This window comes from Ranitomeya imitator, chromosome 1, assembly GCF_032444005.1.
Source record: "Ranitomeya imitator isolate aRanImi1 chromosome 1, aRanImi1.pri, whole genome shotgun sequence".
NCBI classification, from domain to species: Eukaryota; Metazoa; Chordata; class Amphibia; order Anura; family Dendrobatidae; genus Ranitomeya; species Ranitomeya imitator.
The window spans coordinates 121,651,276-121,667,672 of record NC_091282.1 but is presented as its reverse complement, the minus strand read 5'-3'; the positions used below and the strand labels follow the sequence as shown (position 1 = coordinate 121,667,672).

General features: G+C 42.0%; 1 protein-coding gene across 8 annotated transcripts in view; it reads right to left on the bottom strand.

Annotated features, from left to right (window-relative positions):
• The window catches only part of FAM169A (family with sequence similarity 169 member A), a 189,777-nt gene that overhangs the window by 90,449 nt on the left and 82,931 nt on the right, over positions 1 to 16,397 (bottom strand). For all 8 annotated transcript variants that reach the window (XM_069750319.1, XM_069750351.1, XM_069750337.1 and 5 more), the window contains exons 4-6: positions 15,359 to 15,444; positions 9,516 to 9,687; positions 5,874 to 6,053 (exon numbers count right to left, since the gene is read on the bottom strand). In XM_069750319.1, the coding sequence (XP_069606420.1) occupies positions 5,874 to 6,053; positions 9,516 to 9,687; positions 15,359 to 15,444 (438 nt within the window). The remainder of the gene's footprint in view (positions 1 to 5,873; positions 6,054 to 9,515; positions 9,688 to 15,358; positions 15,445 to 16,397) is intronic.

Here is a 16,397-nt window from a genome sequence, read left to right as displayed (position 1 = left end):
CACATTGAGCTTTTGGTGCCTTTTTCATGCTGCGTATTTTTCCTAGGTCAAAAACGCAGCGTCTTACAGTCCCAGCAAAGTGGATTTCTAGAGATCTCATGCCCACTGTGCTTCTTTTTTATTCAGTGTAAACTGACTTGCGGTGCGTGTTTCAGATACGCAGCATGTCAATTTTTCTTGCAAATATGCAGAGTTTTCTCTGCAGAATTTCCCCATAAACTTGCATTAGGTGCAAAAAAATCAACAGGTAAAAAATGCACGTTCGTTTTAAGTACGTTTCCAAAATGGAGGAGGGAACATGCCTGAAGAGGGAGGCGCAGACCCATCACGGACGGACGCCTGCAGTGTTGTTTTGCATAGCTGTGTAGGTTTTAGCAAGGGGGGTCCTGCATTGTAAGAAGGAGCACTAGGGGTTTGATTGGTACTTACTGGGAGGAGGGTAGTTTATCAGGGAATGGAATTCTTGTCTTATCAACATGATCTTTCTCTCTTGTACCTGAAGACCTAAAGAAAATATTTTCCCTCCCACCCGTCACATTACAAGTATTTCTACAATTGTTTATTTCAGCTTTAGTTGTATGTTTTTGCATATATTATTGTATTTGTTGTATTTCCTGTGGTATATCTTCTTCCATGTCCGATTCTATATCTCTATATAAACAGATGAAATTAGATAAAACCTTTAAGCCCAAGGGAAGGGCAATCCTTTAGTCATGGTTCCTTAGAGGTTTCCTCCGCATGGGTTCTTCATCTCCTGAGTACTGTAGGATGACTCTTCATGAGTCGGAGGTTGGCGATGTGTAAGCCCCTTGTTGTGGTGTACACAGGGAGTCAAGAAGGGAAAGCGTGTCAAATATGGATTTGAATCTGTCTTTTATATCAAGTGTCACAGCTACGATTTAGGAGTCAGGTGGAAGTTGGAGGCAAGTTACGGTGGACTAATTTGATCTAAATAAAGGATGATCTCATGGTGGTGAACAAGCTTGTCTATGGGGGGCCATACTGAAGGATGTGGTATAGAAAGTCTTTATGGCTGTCCGGCCTGGTGCGGTATGTTGGACAGCTGGTATATCACAGTATCCAGTAATCCCTATGGTCTAGCACTTCACCTGACTCCTACTATGGTTGTTTTAGTCCTGTGATTTAAATAAAGCTGTAGCCATTTTTACATAAAAACTTGTGTGTTTTTTCTATGTAATGTTACAGTTCCACCCTTCAGTGTGTCTGGGATGCAGTTACTGACAGCTCGGTCGTCCAATCTTGTACAGGGGTGTGCTGAAGTTATCAGTACTTAGATTGACAGCTTGGCCATCCAGTCTGGTCCAGGGTTGTGCTGAGCTGTCAGTGTGTTGATTGACAGCTCGACTATCCAATCTGAGACTGTGATGCGTCGGCTGTCTCCAAGTGTTTATTATTCCAGGTGATTGCCATGCTACTTAACTGAGCTGCTTCTCCCAGACCACTACCAGACGTACAATCAGCTTGTGAGGTTTGTGCTCCTGTGCCTTGAGTTGTGTATGCTTGATCTTTTGCTGTCTGACCTTAAACTTCATTCTGACTAGCCAACTGTTTAACCCCTTCTGCTCTGATCCGTTATCCTCCTGGTATTCTGAACTCGGAACGTTACCCTCTTTTGTCTCTTCCTTCTGTCTATAACATACCCTCTTGGCTTCTGGCCTTGGACTCCTTGATCATTCTGACTCACGGCTTGGCCGTGAGAAATGACTAGCATGACACTTACTAGATTTGAGGTTTACTGGAGTTATTATTGCTTTTAGAGGAGTTAAAAGTCCATTACATCCCATAGCCAACAGTCATGTCAATAAATTTTTGTCAAAACCAAATACCAAAAAGTATCAAAAACAAAACAGCTTTATTTAAAGAATGACATACCAAAAAGAGACAAAAATTGCAGTGTCAAAAACGCACACGAAAACGTAAGGAAAAACAGTAAGTTAAACTAATTTAATACAGTAATAGGTGAAGAAATGGTGCAGAAATTCTGCAGCATCAAAAACTCAACAAAAGCTCATTGTGGGAACGTAGTCTCACAGGGCCCGGGCCAGGATATTTGTTGGAATAACCTGACTGAGTAATTCAGCTTGTTTATACAGGGAAAAAACTGTAGACGGAGTACAAGGCTTTGATTATGGAAGCTGTTAGTCCTAGATGGCAGAACAAAGAAAACGGGTAGGGTGGTGGTAGAGATGAGGGAGGAGATGTAGGAAGGTGCACTGTTCACAATAACAGTAATTTTTGCCAGGGGTGCACAAACTTTTACATGCCAATGTATATATATCTGTGTGTTTAGCTATTGTGAATTATTACTCTGCAGTCGTGACTAGAGATGCGCAAACCCCCCAATGTTCGGGATCGGCGGGTTCACCCGAGTTTATTGTAAAGTTCGAGTTCGGGGCCGGAGATGACACATACTTGCGTCCGAACCCCGAACTCGGACTTTACATATGTGGGATGGGGAGCTGTAAAAAAAAAGCAGAAAATTAATAATAAACATTATAATTATACTTACCTGTCCATAGGAGACTAGAAGCTGGCACAACTTGATCGGCTCTGCTACATAGAGGAGATGGTAAGATCGCCTCTATGTAGTAGAATTGCTGACTTGCTATGTGCACTGACCACTAGGTGGCACTCACAGCAATCCGGCACTGACAACCATAGAGGTCTCCAGGAGGCCTCGGGTTGTCATGCCGACACACCGGTGACCCATGATCACGTGATGCAGATCACCGGTGTGCGTATTTTCAGTGCGATTGCCGGAAGTGCCATTTAAATGCCGCTGTCAGAGTTTGACAGGATTTAACTAGTTAAAGGGAACCTGTCACCCCGTTTTTTCAGATTGAGATAAAAATACTGTTAAATAGGGCCTGCGCTGTGCGTTACAATAGTGTATGTAGTGAACCCTGATTCCCCACCTATGCTGCGAAATACATTACCAAAGTTGCCGTTTTCGCCTGTCAATCAGGCTGGTCAGGTCAGGTGGGCGTGTTGACATCGCTCTTTTCTTCCCCAGCTTTCCGTTGGTGGCGTAGTGGTGTGCGCATGTCCAAGTGACGAATCCACTGCGCGCACGTGAAGAAACAGCGCGCGATCTGCGCTATTACCCCTGTCATCGGTGGGGGCGGCCATCTTCCAGGGGCCGCGCGTGCGCAGATTGAGTGCTCTGCTGCACGGGGCTTCAGGAAAATGGCCGCGGGATGCCGCGCGTGCGCAGATGGAGATCACGGCGGCCATTTTCCTGAAGCCAAGATGCAAACTACACTACATGCACTATTGTAATGCACAGCGCAGGCCCTATTTAACAGTATTTTTATCTCAATCTGAAAAAACGGGGTGACAGGTTCCCTTTAATAGCCATGGGTGGATCTCGATTCCACCCACGGATATTGCGGGCACATGTCAGCAGTTCAAAACAGCTGACACGTTCCCGGAAAGATGTGGGCTCACCGCCGGAGCCCACATTAAAGAGAGGGTATCCGACATCGGCGTACTATTACGCCCAATGTCGGTAAGGGGTTAAGTTCTGTTTTTCTATTGTATCAATTACTTATTTCATGCAATAAAATGCAAACCAATTATAAAAATAATACAATGTGATATTCTGTTTTTTATTTTTATATTCTGTCTCCCACAGTTGAAGTGTACCTACGATAAAAATTACAGACCTCTCCCTTCTTTGTAGGTGGGAAAGCTTGCAAAATTGACAGTGTATGAAATAGCTATTTTCCCCACAGTATGTGTGAATGTAGACTTAAAAGATGTAACAGATCTAAAAAACATTGTGAAAACCAAAATTTGTGTCAGCCTCAAAACTTTAGGCCATGACTGTACATGTCAGGATTCATCATCCCGGAAGTTCAGACTTGAAATTTTTCAGAAAGTCAGGTCCTTTAGGAAAGCATTAGTGACACTTTCTAGGACTTTTCTTAGCATATTTTTTTAAAAAGAGAACCTGTCACTTGCTCAAAATATTGCAACAATTAAAAAAAAAATTCAAAATTACTGATCCCCCTGATACTGCCAATCTTTTCTGTTTTGAGCTGCATCGTCCACTGCAGGGATACTTTTTTTCTCCTTGAGCACAGTATGCAAAATCTCTGTTTGTAGTGCAACTGAGCATTTCTTAGGCCGGTTTCTCACTTGCGTTCCCCTGATGTGCGGTGGGCTGCGGACTTCCTCCGTGAAGCCCCACCCTCGGCCGCACCTCCCCGCATGCGACCTGCGTACCTATATTTAACATCAGGTACGCAGGTCGTGCGGCTGTATGCGGATGGTGCCGCATGCGTCGTTTTGACGATGCGGCGACCAGCGGAGACGCAGCCATGTAGCATTTTTTTTTTTGCCGCATCATCAAAACGACACATGCGGCACCATCCGCATACAGCCGCACGACCTGCGTACCTAATGTTAAATATAGGTACGCAGGTCGCATGCGGGCCGCATGCAGATGTAGGCGGAGATAACAGCGGAGGTGCGGCCGGGGACGGGGCTTCACGGAGGAAGTCCGCAGCCCGCCGCACATCAGGGGAACGCAAGTGAGAAACCGGCCTTAAGCATATTCTCTGAGGTTGTCAATTTCAACCTGCCTTACCAGACGCTGCCAATCACAGCTCGGCAACTGATTCAGAAGTCTCAGACACTGCCGAGCAGTGATTGGCAGCTCCTAGGAAGGAGGGTAAAAGAGCATGCCCCAAAAAAAGACTCTGAGATGGCTAAGCTGTGACTGGCGGGGTTTGGGAGTCATGAAAGCACACGCCCCCAGAGAAGACTGTGAAGAAATGCCCAGTTGTCCTAAAAGCAGAGATTTCACATACTAAACTCCGAGACCAACAAATGTGAATATTTCTACAATAGAGCAATTGTCACAATTCCACCCCTAAGTGTGCTTGGGATACAGTTACTGACGCTGGCTGACAGTTCAGCCCTCCAATTTGGTACAGGGGCTTGCTGAAACTGTCAGTACTTTGACAGCTCAGTGTCCATTCTGGTGCAGGGGTGTGCTGAGCTGTCAATGTTTTGATTGACAGCTCGGCCATCCAATCTGAGACTGGAAGGTGCTGCCTGTCTCCAGGGGTTCCTTGTCCCAGGTGATTGCTCGGCTACTTAGTCCCAGTGTGTTTGGCTTTCTCTGTGCCTAGTGTTTTGCTTGTAGATCTTTAGTTGCCTGACCTTGGACCTTGTTCTGACAATCCATCTGTTTTACCTCTTTGTTCTGATCCACTATATTTATGGTATTTTGACCTCAGACTGTTATTCTGACTACGCCTTTGTCTCTTCCCTCTGTTTATGACAGAGCTTCCTGGCTTTTGACCTTGGACTCTTTGACTATCCTGACTCACGACATGTCCGTGAGAAGTAACTCAGCATCACAGCAATGAACCCCAAACAGAAAAAAAATGGCAGAAACAGGGGAGCTCAGAGATTTTTACAAGGTACTTAACACAACTTTTTTTCAGCATGTGACAGATCTTTTTTTATAGTTAACTGCTAGAATCACCAATCTGTGGCTGCCCACTGTTTTCCTAATTAAAAATGACAGCCACAGATTGATGATAGGACCTCTTTAAGGACTGAGTTGTTTTCAAAGTCTAGCTATGCCTCTGCTCAGCAAGTTTAACAGCAGGAAAGGTATCAATATAATGTAAATCACCAGCAGCAGCTCAGTTAGCCCTGACTTGTGCTTTCTGCTATTTTTCTGGCAACCCTTAAATTAGCACCAAAATGGATAATCACAAGTTTAAAGGCTCATAAATTACAGAATACCTAAAACAGGCAAACTAGAAAAGTAATTTCCAGAAAGAGAATGTGATGTCTTTGAAGTGCACATGTTATAGTTATTAGCAGCACGTTACCTGCGTACATTACAGATGACAGAGGATACCTCAGTCCGAGAGAGTCTTCTGTAAAACAGTCTACAAAATCTTCAAGCATTTGTAGTGAAAAATCTTTACTACGATATCTCTTCCTAACAAACATGGTGTCCAGGACCGGGAGGGTGTAGTTTTGTGTCAGATATGCTGTGCACATACTTCCTGAGAAATTAATCACAAAAATACAGAAAATTAAAGGGAATTTGTATAGGATTCTTGCATCTATTGGAAGACACCATCATTTATAACCCACTTTTAGTGAAGCACATTTTTATGCTAAAAAGCAGCTTATACTATTGCAAAATAGAAAAAAACAGCTCTGTGTGTCTTCACTGCAATACAGACTCATTATCAGAAGTACAACAGGAGATGGGAAGAGGCCCACCCAGCAAAGTCCATGTATGCAATGTTTGAAGACCAAGTTCAAAGGACGCAATTATCAAAAAGTAGCATATCTATTACACATATACATATACAGCTCTGGCAAAAATTAAGAGACCACTGCAAAATTTTCAGTTTGTCTGATTTTTCTCTTTACAGGTATATTTTTGAATAAAATGTAAAGTGTTCTTTTATTCTATAAACTACTGACAACATGTCTCCGAAGTTCCAAGCAATAAATTTAGTATTTATTTTCTGAAAATGAGAAATGGTCAAAATAACAAAAAAATGCAGTGCTTGCAGACCTCAAATAATGCACAAAAAAACAAAAACAAGTTCATATTCATTTAGAAATAACAATACTAATGTTTTAACTCAGGAGTTCAGAAATCAATATTTTGTGGAATAACCATGATTTTTAATCACAGCTTTCATGCGTCTTGGCATGCTTTCCACCAGTCTTTCACACTGCTTTTGGGTGACCTTATGCCACTCTTGGTACACAAATTTAAGCAGTTCTTTGTTTGATGGCTTGCGACTATCCATCTTCCTCTTGATTACATTCAAGAGGTTTTCAATGGGGGTCAGACCATGACAGGAATTTAATGTGGTGATCCTTCTTCCATACCTTGATTGACCTAGCTGTGTGGCATGGCGCATTGTCCTGCGCTGGAAAAACAAGTCCTCAGAGTTGGGGAACATTGCCTGAGCAGAAGGAATCAACTGTTTTTCCAGGATAACCTTGTATGTGGCTTGATTCATACGTCCTTCGCAAAGATTAACCTGCCCAGATCAACACCTGGTCGTCTAATGGTTAGATGGAGACCTGGGAGGCGTACAAACCACATTGTCTTGCACCCACTGTGAAATTTGGTGGAGGATCGGTGATGATCTGGGGATGCTTCTGCAAGGCTGGAATTGGGCAGGTTGTTCTTTGCGAAGGATGTATGAATCAAGCCGCATACAGGATTATCTTGGAAAAACAGTTGATTTCTTCTGCTCAGGCAACGTTCCCCAACTCTGAGGACTGGTTTTTCCAGCAGGACAATGCACCATATCACACAGCCAGGTCAATCAAGGTGTGGATGAAGGACCACCACATCAAATCCCTGTTCTGGCCATCCCAATCTCCAGACCTGAACCCCATTGAAAACCTCTGGAATGTAATGAAGAGGAAAATAGATAGTCACAAGCCATCAAACAAAGAATAATTTCTTACATTTTTGTACCAGGAGTGGCATAAGGTCAGCCAAAAGCAGTGTGAAAGACTGGTGGAAAGCATGCCAAGACGCATGAAAGCTGTGATTAAAAATCATGGTTATTCCACAAGATATTGATTTCTGAACTCCTCCTGAGTTAAAACATTAGTATTGTTGTTTCTAAATGATTAGGAAAATTGTACATTCACACTGAGGGCATCAAAACTATGAATTAATACATTTGGAATTATATACTTAACAAAAAAGTGTGAAACAACTGAAATTATGTCTTATATTCTAGGTTCTTCAAAGTAGCAAACTTTTGTTTTGATGACTGCTTCGCACACTCTTGGCATTCTCTTGATGAGCTTCAAGAGGTAGTCACTGGGAATGGTTTTCACTTCACAGGTGTGCCCTGTGAGGTTTAATAAGTGAGATTTCTTGCCTTATAAATGGGGTTGGGACCATCAGTTGTGTTGTGCAGAAGTCTGGTGGATCCACAGCTGATAGTCCTACTGAATAGACTGTTAGAATTTGTATTATGGCAAGAAATAAAGCAGCTAAGTAAAGAAAAACGAGTGGCCATCATTACTTTAAGAAATGAAGGTCAGTCAGTCCCAAAAATTGGGAAAACTTTGAAAGTGTCCCCAAGTGCAGTGGCAAAAAGCATCAAGCACTACAAAGAAACTGGCTCACACGAGGACCGCCCCAGGAAAGGAAGACCAAGAGTCACCTCTGCTTCTGAGGATAAGTTTATCCGAGTCACCAGCCTCAGAAATCGCAAGTTAACAGCAGCTCAGATTAGAGACCAGGTCAATGCCACACAGAGTTCTAGCAGACACATCTCTACAACAACTGTTAAGAGGAGACTTTGTGCAGCAGGCCTTCTTGGTAAAATAGCTGCTAGGAAACCACTGCTAAGGACAGGCAACAAGCAGAAGAGACTTGTTTGGGCTAAAGAACACAAGGAATGAACATTAGACCAATGGAAATTTGTGCTTTGGTCTGATGAGTCCAAATTTGAGATCTTTGGTTCCAACCACCGTGTCTTTGTGCGACGCAGAAAAGGTGAACGGATGGACCTCTACATGCCTGGTTCCCACTGTGGAACATGGAGGAGGAGGTGTGATGGTGTGGGGGTGCTTTGCTGGTGACACTGTTGGGAATTTATTCAAAATTGAAGGCATACTGAACCAGCATGGCTACCACAGCATCTTGCAGCGGCATGCTATTCCATCCGGTTTGTGTTTAGTTGGACCATCAAATATTTTTCAACAGGACAATGACCCCAAACACACCTCCAGGCTGTCTAAGGGCTATTTGACCAAGAAGGAGAGTGATGGGGTGCTACGCCAGACGACCTGTCCTCCACAGTCACCAGACCTGGACCCAATCGAGCTGGACCGCAGAGTGAAGGCAAAAGGGCCAACAAGTGCCAAGCATATCTGGGAACTCCTTCAAGATTGTTGGAAGACCATTCCCGGTGACTACCTCTTGAAGCTCATCAAGAAAATGCCAAGAGTGTGCAAAGCAGTCATCAAAGCAAAAGGTGGCTACTTTGAAGAACCTAGAATATAAGACATAATTTCAGTTGTTTCACACTTTTTTTTTAACTACGGTATATAATTCCACATGTGTTAATTCATAGTTTTGATGCCTTCAGTGTGAATGTACAATTTTCATAGTCATGAAAATACAGTAAAATCTTTAAATGAGAAGGTGTGTCCAAACTTGTGGTCAGTACTGTAGATGTACACATTTTTTTTATTTTGAGAAATGCAGCCTTTTAGCCCACAACCAACGTTGCATTCATTTGTGAGCCGAATAGTATAAGCAGCAGAAAAGGCTTTGATTTAGGCAGGGGTCGGCCAGATGGCCTTTAATCCTACCTGATAGACTACTGCCGTCATTGTTTAGACTGATCTCATACTCGTTGTGCGGTGCTACAGATCACTTCAGTACCGAATTCCACAGATGAAATTACGATGCAAATGCTAATAATACACATAATATTGGTATTCCATCTGAAAAATAAGATACTGACCAGAAGGCTTCACAGAATAGAATCCAATGGCTTCCCCATTCCTCCATAAAATCTTGGCATAGTCTGAGCTGCTGTGACACAAGAAGGGAACCTCATTACTCTCCATTTCTTTCTTTCGATATATTATTCGATTTAGCACATATAAAACAATTCTTTCTCCCAGAGACCTGACCTGCAAATAAAATACATCGAGTGTGAATATAATGTCACATTTGTCAAGAAGATATAACTTTTAAATTGCTTCAGCTTGGAGAGAGGGGAAACTAAATTAGTTAAGAACAAATTAACATTTTTTTTTTTAAATAGACAACAACTACTTTTATAAAATAGCAAAAACTACCCCACTACCGTAATCTCTCCTGCAGTGATCAAGCGCTAATATTCCTGCGGAACTATTCTACTGCATAGCTCCATTCAATGTGTAATGGCCGGTCCCGGGTACTGCAGAACACCTCTTATTCTACTGCATAGCTCCAATGTTTAATGGCTGGTTCCGGGTACTGCAGAACACCTCCTATTCTACTGCACAGCTCCATTCAATGTGTAATGGCCGGTCCCGAGTACTGCAGAACACCTCCTATTCTACTGCATAGCTCCAATGTTTAATGGCTGGTTCCGGGTACTGCAGAACACCTCCTATTCTACTGTACAGCTCCATTCAACGTGTAACGGACGGTCCCGGGTACTGCAGAACACCTCCTATTCTACTGCACACCTCCATTCAACGTGTAACGGCCAGTCCTGGGTACTGCACAACACCTCCTATTCTACTGCACAACCCCATTCAATGTGTAATGGCCGGTCCCGGGTACTGCAGAACACCTCCTATTCTACTACATAGCTCCATTCAATGTGTAATGGCCGGTCCCGGGTACTGCAGAACACCTCCTATTCTACTACATAGCTCCATTCAATGTGTAATGGCTGGTCCTGGGTACTGCAGAACACCTCCTATTCTACTACATAGCTCCATTCAATGTGTAATGGTCGGTCCCGGGTACTGCAGGACACCTCCTATTCTACTGCACAGCTCCATTCAATGTGTAACAGCCGGTCATGGGTACTGCAGAACACCTATTCTACTGCACAGCTCCATTCAATGTGTAATAGCCGGTCCTGGGTACTGCAGAACACCTCCTATTCTACTGCACAGCTCTATTCAATGTGTAATGGCCAGTCTCGGACACTGCAGAACACCTCCTATTCTACTGCACAGCTCCATTCAATGTGTATTGGCCGGTTCTGGGTACTGCAGAACTCCTCGTATTCTGCAGCACATTGCAGTGGCTACTGCACAATGAATAGAGCTGTGCAATGCAGCTCTATTCCATGTGTTTACATCCGGCCACCTCCGAAGCTTGTAACAACTCATCAGTGGGGTGTCGTACCCCTACTAATCTGATATTGATGTGCTATCTCAAAGAGAGGTAATCAATATTTTTTGACTGAAAAACCTGAAACAGGACCCCCAATTATGATGTGTCACATTGGTATCGTCATTTTTATGCATGTCCTAATTATCCTTATACAACCCCTGGCAAAATTATGTAATCACTGGCCTTGGAGGATCTTCATTCAGTTGTTTAATTTTGTAGAAAAAAACAGATCACAGACATGGCACAAAACGAAAGTCACTTCAAATGGTAACTTTCTGGCTTAAAGAAACACTAAAAGAAAACAAGAACAAAAAATGTGGTAGTCAGCAATGGTTACTTTTTTTAACCAATCATAGGGTAAAAATTATGGAATTACTCAATTATGAGGGAAAAAATTATGGAATCACCCTGTAAATTTTCATTCCCAAAATTAACTCCTACATCAAATTAGATCTGATCATTAGTCTGCATCTACAACGGAGTGATCACACCTTGGAGAGCTGTTGCACCAAGTGGACTGACATGAATCATGGCTCCAACACGAGAGATGTCAATTGAAACAAAGGAGAGGATTATCAAACTCTTAAAAGAGGGCAAATCATCACGCAATGTTGCAAAAGATGTTGGTTGTTCTCAGTCAGCTGTGTCTAAAATCTGGACCAAATACAAACAACATGGGAAGGTTATTAAAGGCAAACATACTGGTAGACCAAGGAAGACATCAAAGCGTCAAAACTGGAAACTTAAAGCAATATGTCTCCAAAACAGGAAATGCACAACAAAACAAATGAGGAACGAATGGGTGGAAACTGGAGTCAACGTCTGTGACCGAACTGTGAGATACCGCCTCAAGGAAATGGGATTTACATACAGAAAAGCTAAACGAAAACCATCATTCATTAACACCTAAACAGAAAAAAACAAGGTTACAATGGGCTAAGGAAAAGCTATCGTGGACTGTGGATGACTGGATGAAAGTCATATTCAGCGATGAATCGCGAATCTGAATTGGGCAAGGTGATGATGCTGGAACTTTTGTTTGGTGCCGTTCCAATGAGATTTATAAAGATGACTGCCTGAAGAGAACATGCAAATTTCCACAGTCATTGATGATATGGGGCTGCATGTCAGGTAAAGGCACTGGGGAGATGGCTGTCATTACATCTTCAATAAATGATCAAGCTTATGTTGATATTTCCTCTCCTTTGTTTCAATTGACATCTCTCGTGTTGGAGCCATGATTCATGTCAGTCCACTTAGTGCAACAGCTCTCCAAGGTGTGATCACTCCTTTTTAGACGCAGACTAATGAACTGATCTAATTTGATGTAGGTGTTATTTTTGGGTATGAAAATTTACAGGGTGATTTCATAATTTTTTCCCTCATAATTGAGTGATTCCATAATTTTTACCCTATGCTTGGTTAAAAAAAAGTAACCATTGCTGACTACCACATTTTTTGTTCTTGATTTCTTCTAGTGTTTCTTAAAGCCAGAAAGTTGTCATTTGAAATGACTTTAGTTTTGTGCCATGTCAGTGATCTGCTTTTTTTCTACAAAATTAAACAACTGAATGAACATCCTCCAAGGCCAGTGATTACATAATTTTTGCCAGCGGTTGTATTATCTACATATCTTCTTATTCCTAATGTTATTCTTTTTTTAACATTCATGAGAAAAGTTTATTACATCTACTATATAAAGCTGAATGTGTGTGTGTGTGTGTGTATGTCCGGGATTGGCATCTGCACCGTCGCAGCTACAGCCACAAAATTTTGCAAAGTCACATGTCTGGACCCCGAGAGCGTCATAGGCTATATTGTGAGGCGAAATTTTAACCCCGCGCGTTCCAATTCACCAAACAATTTTGCCCCTATCTACATAATGGGGAAAAAAGTGAAAGGAAAAGTGTTGGAAGCGTCGCAGCTACAGCAACAAAATTTTGCACAGTCACATGTCTGGACCCCGAGAGCGTCATAGGCTATGTTGTGAGGTGAAATATTAACCCCGCGCTTTCCAATTCACCAAACAATTTTGCCCCTATCTACATAATGGGGAAAAAAGTGAAAGAAAAAGTGTTGGAGGCGTCGCAGCTACAGCAACAAAATTTTGCACAGTCACACGTCTGGACCCCGAGAGCCTCATAGGCTATGTTGTGAGGTGAAATTTTAACCCCGCGCTTTCCAATTCACCAAACAATTTTGCCCCTATCTACATAATGGGAAAAAATGAAAGGAAAAGTGTAGGAGGCAAATTGACAGCTGCCAGATGTGAACAAGGGGGACTTAAAGAATGAGAGCGATGGCGCCAAAGAGTATATACCGTACAGTTGCTAAGGTGGGGCCTCGACATGGGATACTCACCACACACGGGGATATGAACACACACAAAATGCGCCACACACTACCACGTGCTTGAACACATATTACCCTCAGCACACATTTCACCACAAATACACCAACCTCGCCACATAAAAGTCAAAACACAAAAGTCGCCACTCAAAACTCGCCACGCGCAGAACTCGCCACATGCAAAAACTAGGCTCTTGCAAAACTCGGCACAAGTGCAAAATTCTCCTCATGAAAAACTCGCCACACGCAAAACTTGCACACGCGGAAAAATTGCCACATGCACAAAAGTTGCAACACATGCAAAAGTTGCCTCACACAAAACTTGCACATACTGAAAAGGCACCACACATAATACTCGCAACGCGCAAAACTCGCCATGCGCAAAACTTGCTGCACAGAACTTGCTACACTAACCTGTCACATGCAACTCGACACACAAAAAGTTGCTACACGCATGTTGCTACACAAAACTCATCTCACAAAAGTCGCTACATGCATGTCGCCACACGCAACTCAACACACACAACTTGACAAACGAAACTCGCCCTAAAACACACACAAGTCTGGTATTATCCTTCAAAAATAAAAATCTGATTAATAAGCAGACAAACTACAACAATTGCACCATATAGGAAATACGGCAGCTGTCAATCACATGACCTGTCTATTATGTGTATGTGTGAGCTAATATATACTGCCAGGGGGAGGGCTTCCTGTTGGCTGGGGATTTATCAGGCTGCCAATTTAGCTTACAAATACTGAGGTAAAAATACTGAGCAAATAACGTGTGAACGAGGTCTAATACAGGAGGAGATGACACACAGGTATATACTATATACAGGGAAGATGACACACAGATATATACTATATACAGGAGAAATGACACACAGGTATATACTATATAGAGGAGGAGATGACATATAGGTACATATATATACAGGAGGAGATGACATACAGGTATATACTATAAACAGGAGATGACATACACGTATATGCTATATATGGAAGATGACATGCAGGTATATACTATATGCAGGAGGAGATGACACTCAGATATATACTATATACAGGGGAGATGACACACAGGTATATACTATATACAGGAGGAGATGACATACAGGTATATACTATATATAGAAGGAGATGACATTCAGGTATATACTATATATAGGGGAGATGACACACAGCAGGTATATACTATATACAGGGGAGATGACATACAGGTATATACTATATACAGGAGATGACATACAGATGTATACTATATATAAGGGAGATGACAAACATGTATATACTGAGGTGATGAGGTGAAAATGAGAGGTGTGAGGTGAAAATGAAAAGGTGTGAGTGCAAAATGAGAGGAGTGAGGAAAAATAGTGGAGTGATCAGAAAATGACAGATGTGAGGTTGAAATGACAAGTGTTAGGGGGGAATGAGAGGAGTGAGGGAGAAAATGAGAGGTGTGAGGGAGAAAATGAGAGATGTGAGGGGGAAAATGAAAGATGTGATTGGGAAAATGAGAGGCGTGATGGGAAAATAAGAGAAGTGAGGTGCTATAACTAACCACAGATATTTACTATGCCCAGGCAACGCCGGGCTCTTCAGCTAGTCCATATCTATAATGAGTAACATTAAATCCACCCCCAAATAATATCCTATTAAAATATACTGGTAAGGACCCATTGAAATCCACATACCCAATATTCCAAAACCCTTGTGGTCCTCCCAAAAACAGGTGAGCATGACAGCCATGTGGCACAAGCCAATAATGAATTATTTAAACAACCTGCAGCGTTGTGTAATGTACCGATCTGCTAAAATGCTGACTACATTGTATCCTGCTGCTTTGACCTCCATTAATTACATGGAATATGTTTGTTGCACCAGCAGTCAATAATTACTAAATTCCTATTAAATTCAATGGGCTGTCCAAGTAATAAAGGATCCTACAGAGCGAAAGTCATTCCTTACAGGTGACAGTCGGGAATGAAGAAATACTTAAATAACTCAACCACCCCATTACATAAGGAATTATGTAAAAATATATGTATTTTACACCAAACAACTTCTTGAAGAGGAAATATAACACTGATTTGTAGATTATGATAAGGCTCTTACCTGCTGAAGACCCTCCCGGGAAGGGTTTGATGTCCTAACAACGTCTTCAATTGTCCACCACTGGTGTGCAAGATGTAGTGCCACAGCTGTAGAAGTAGAATTAATGTATACTGAATTGGATGGGTATTATTCTGTACATCATAGTGCCCATAATAACAATTTTCCTTATGGGACATTTTGTCTCAGTATTGTACTTTCTCCTGTTGTAGGACAATCTTTTCATTAAATTAAGCCAAATACCAAAGCCAAAAGCTATCTCCCCCAGCTCACTCTCACACATGTATACTTGGAATCGTTAGGCACGTATCCTTGTTGCCCTAAAGAGGAAAGGGTCAATCTTGCTACACAACTTTAACAATACTTAACTCTATGTGCAAAAAGGACTGACAAAGTATATGCCAAAATGCGCAATCTTCTTTTTTCCATATACAGCAAGTGTAATAATGATTTTTTAAGTAAATACATTTCTAAACGTGCTATTGACATGAAATTCTAACCAGATATCATTAACAACCCATCCAATCCACACAGGCAAAGAATCAAACCACTGATTTCCATAAATTATGTTATGTGTAATAATGAGAAATCACACAGGGTAAAAGCATTGAACACATTAAGAAAGAGTGGTGTAAAAAGTCATGACACCAGCTGAAATCTATCAGTAATTAGAAAGCAAAAATAATATCAGCTGGTTCAACTGATGGCCTATAAAAATAAGACACAAGAAGCATATCATGATGGATAAAATCAGTGAGCTGTCTCAAAGCCTTTGCAGCCTTATTGCTGCAAAACATACTGATGACATTGATTACAGAAGATTTCCTAAACTACTGAAGGTTCCAGTGAGTGCTGTTGGGGCCTAATCCAGAAGTGAAGAGAACATGATTTCACCATAAACTGGCCGCAACCTGATGCTCCCCGCAAGATTTCAGACAGAAGAATGAAAAGAATTATCAGAAGAGTTGTCCAAGAGCCAAGGACTACCTGTGGAGACCCAGAAAGAGCAGGTACAAATGTTTCAAAGAAAACAATAAGCTCC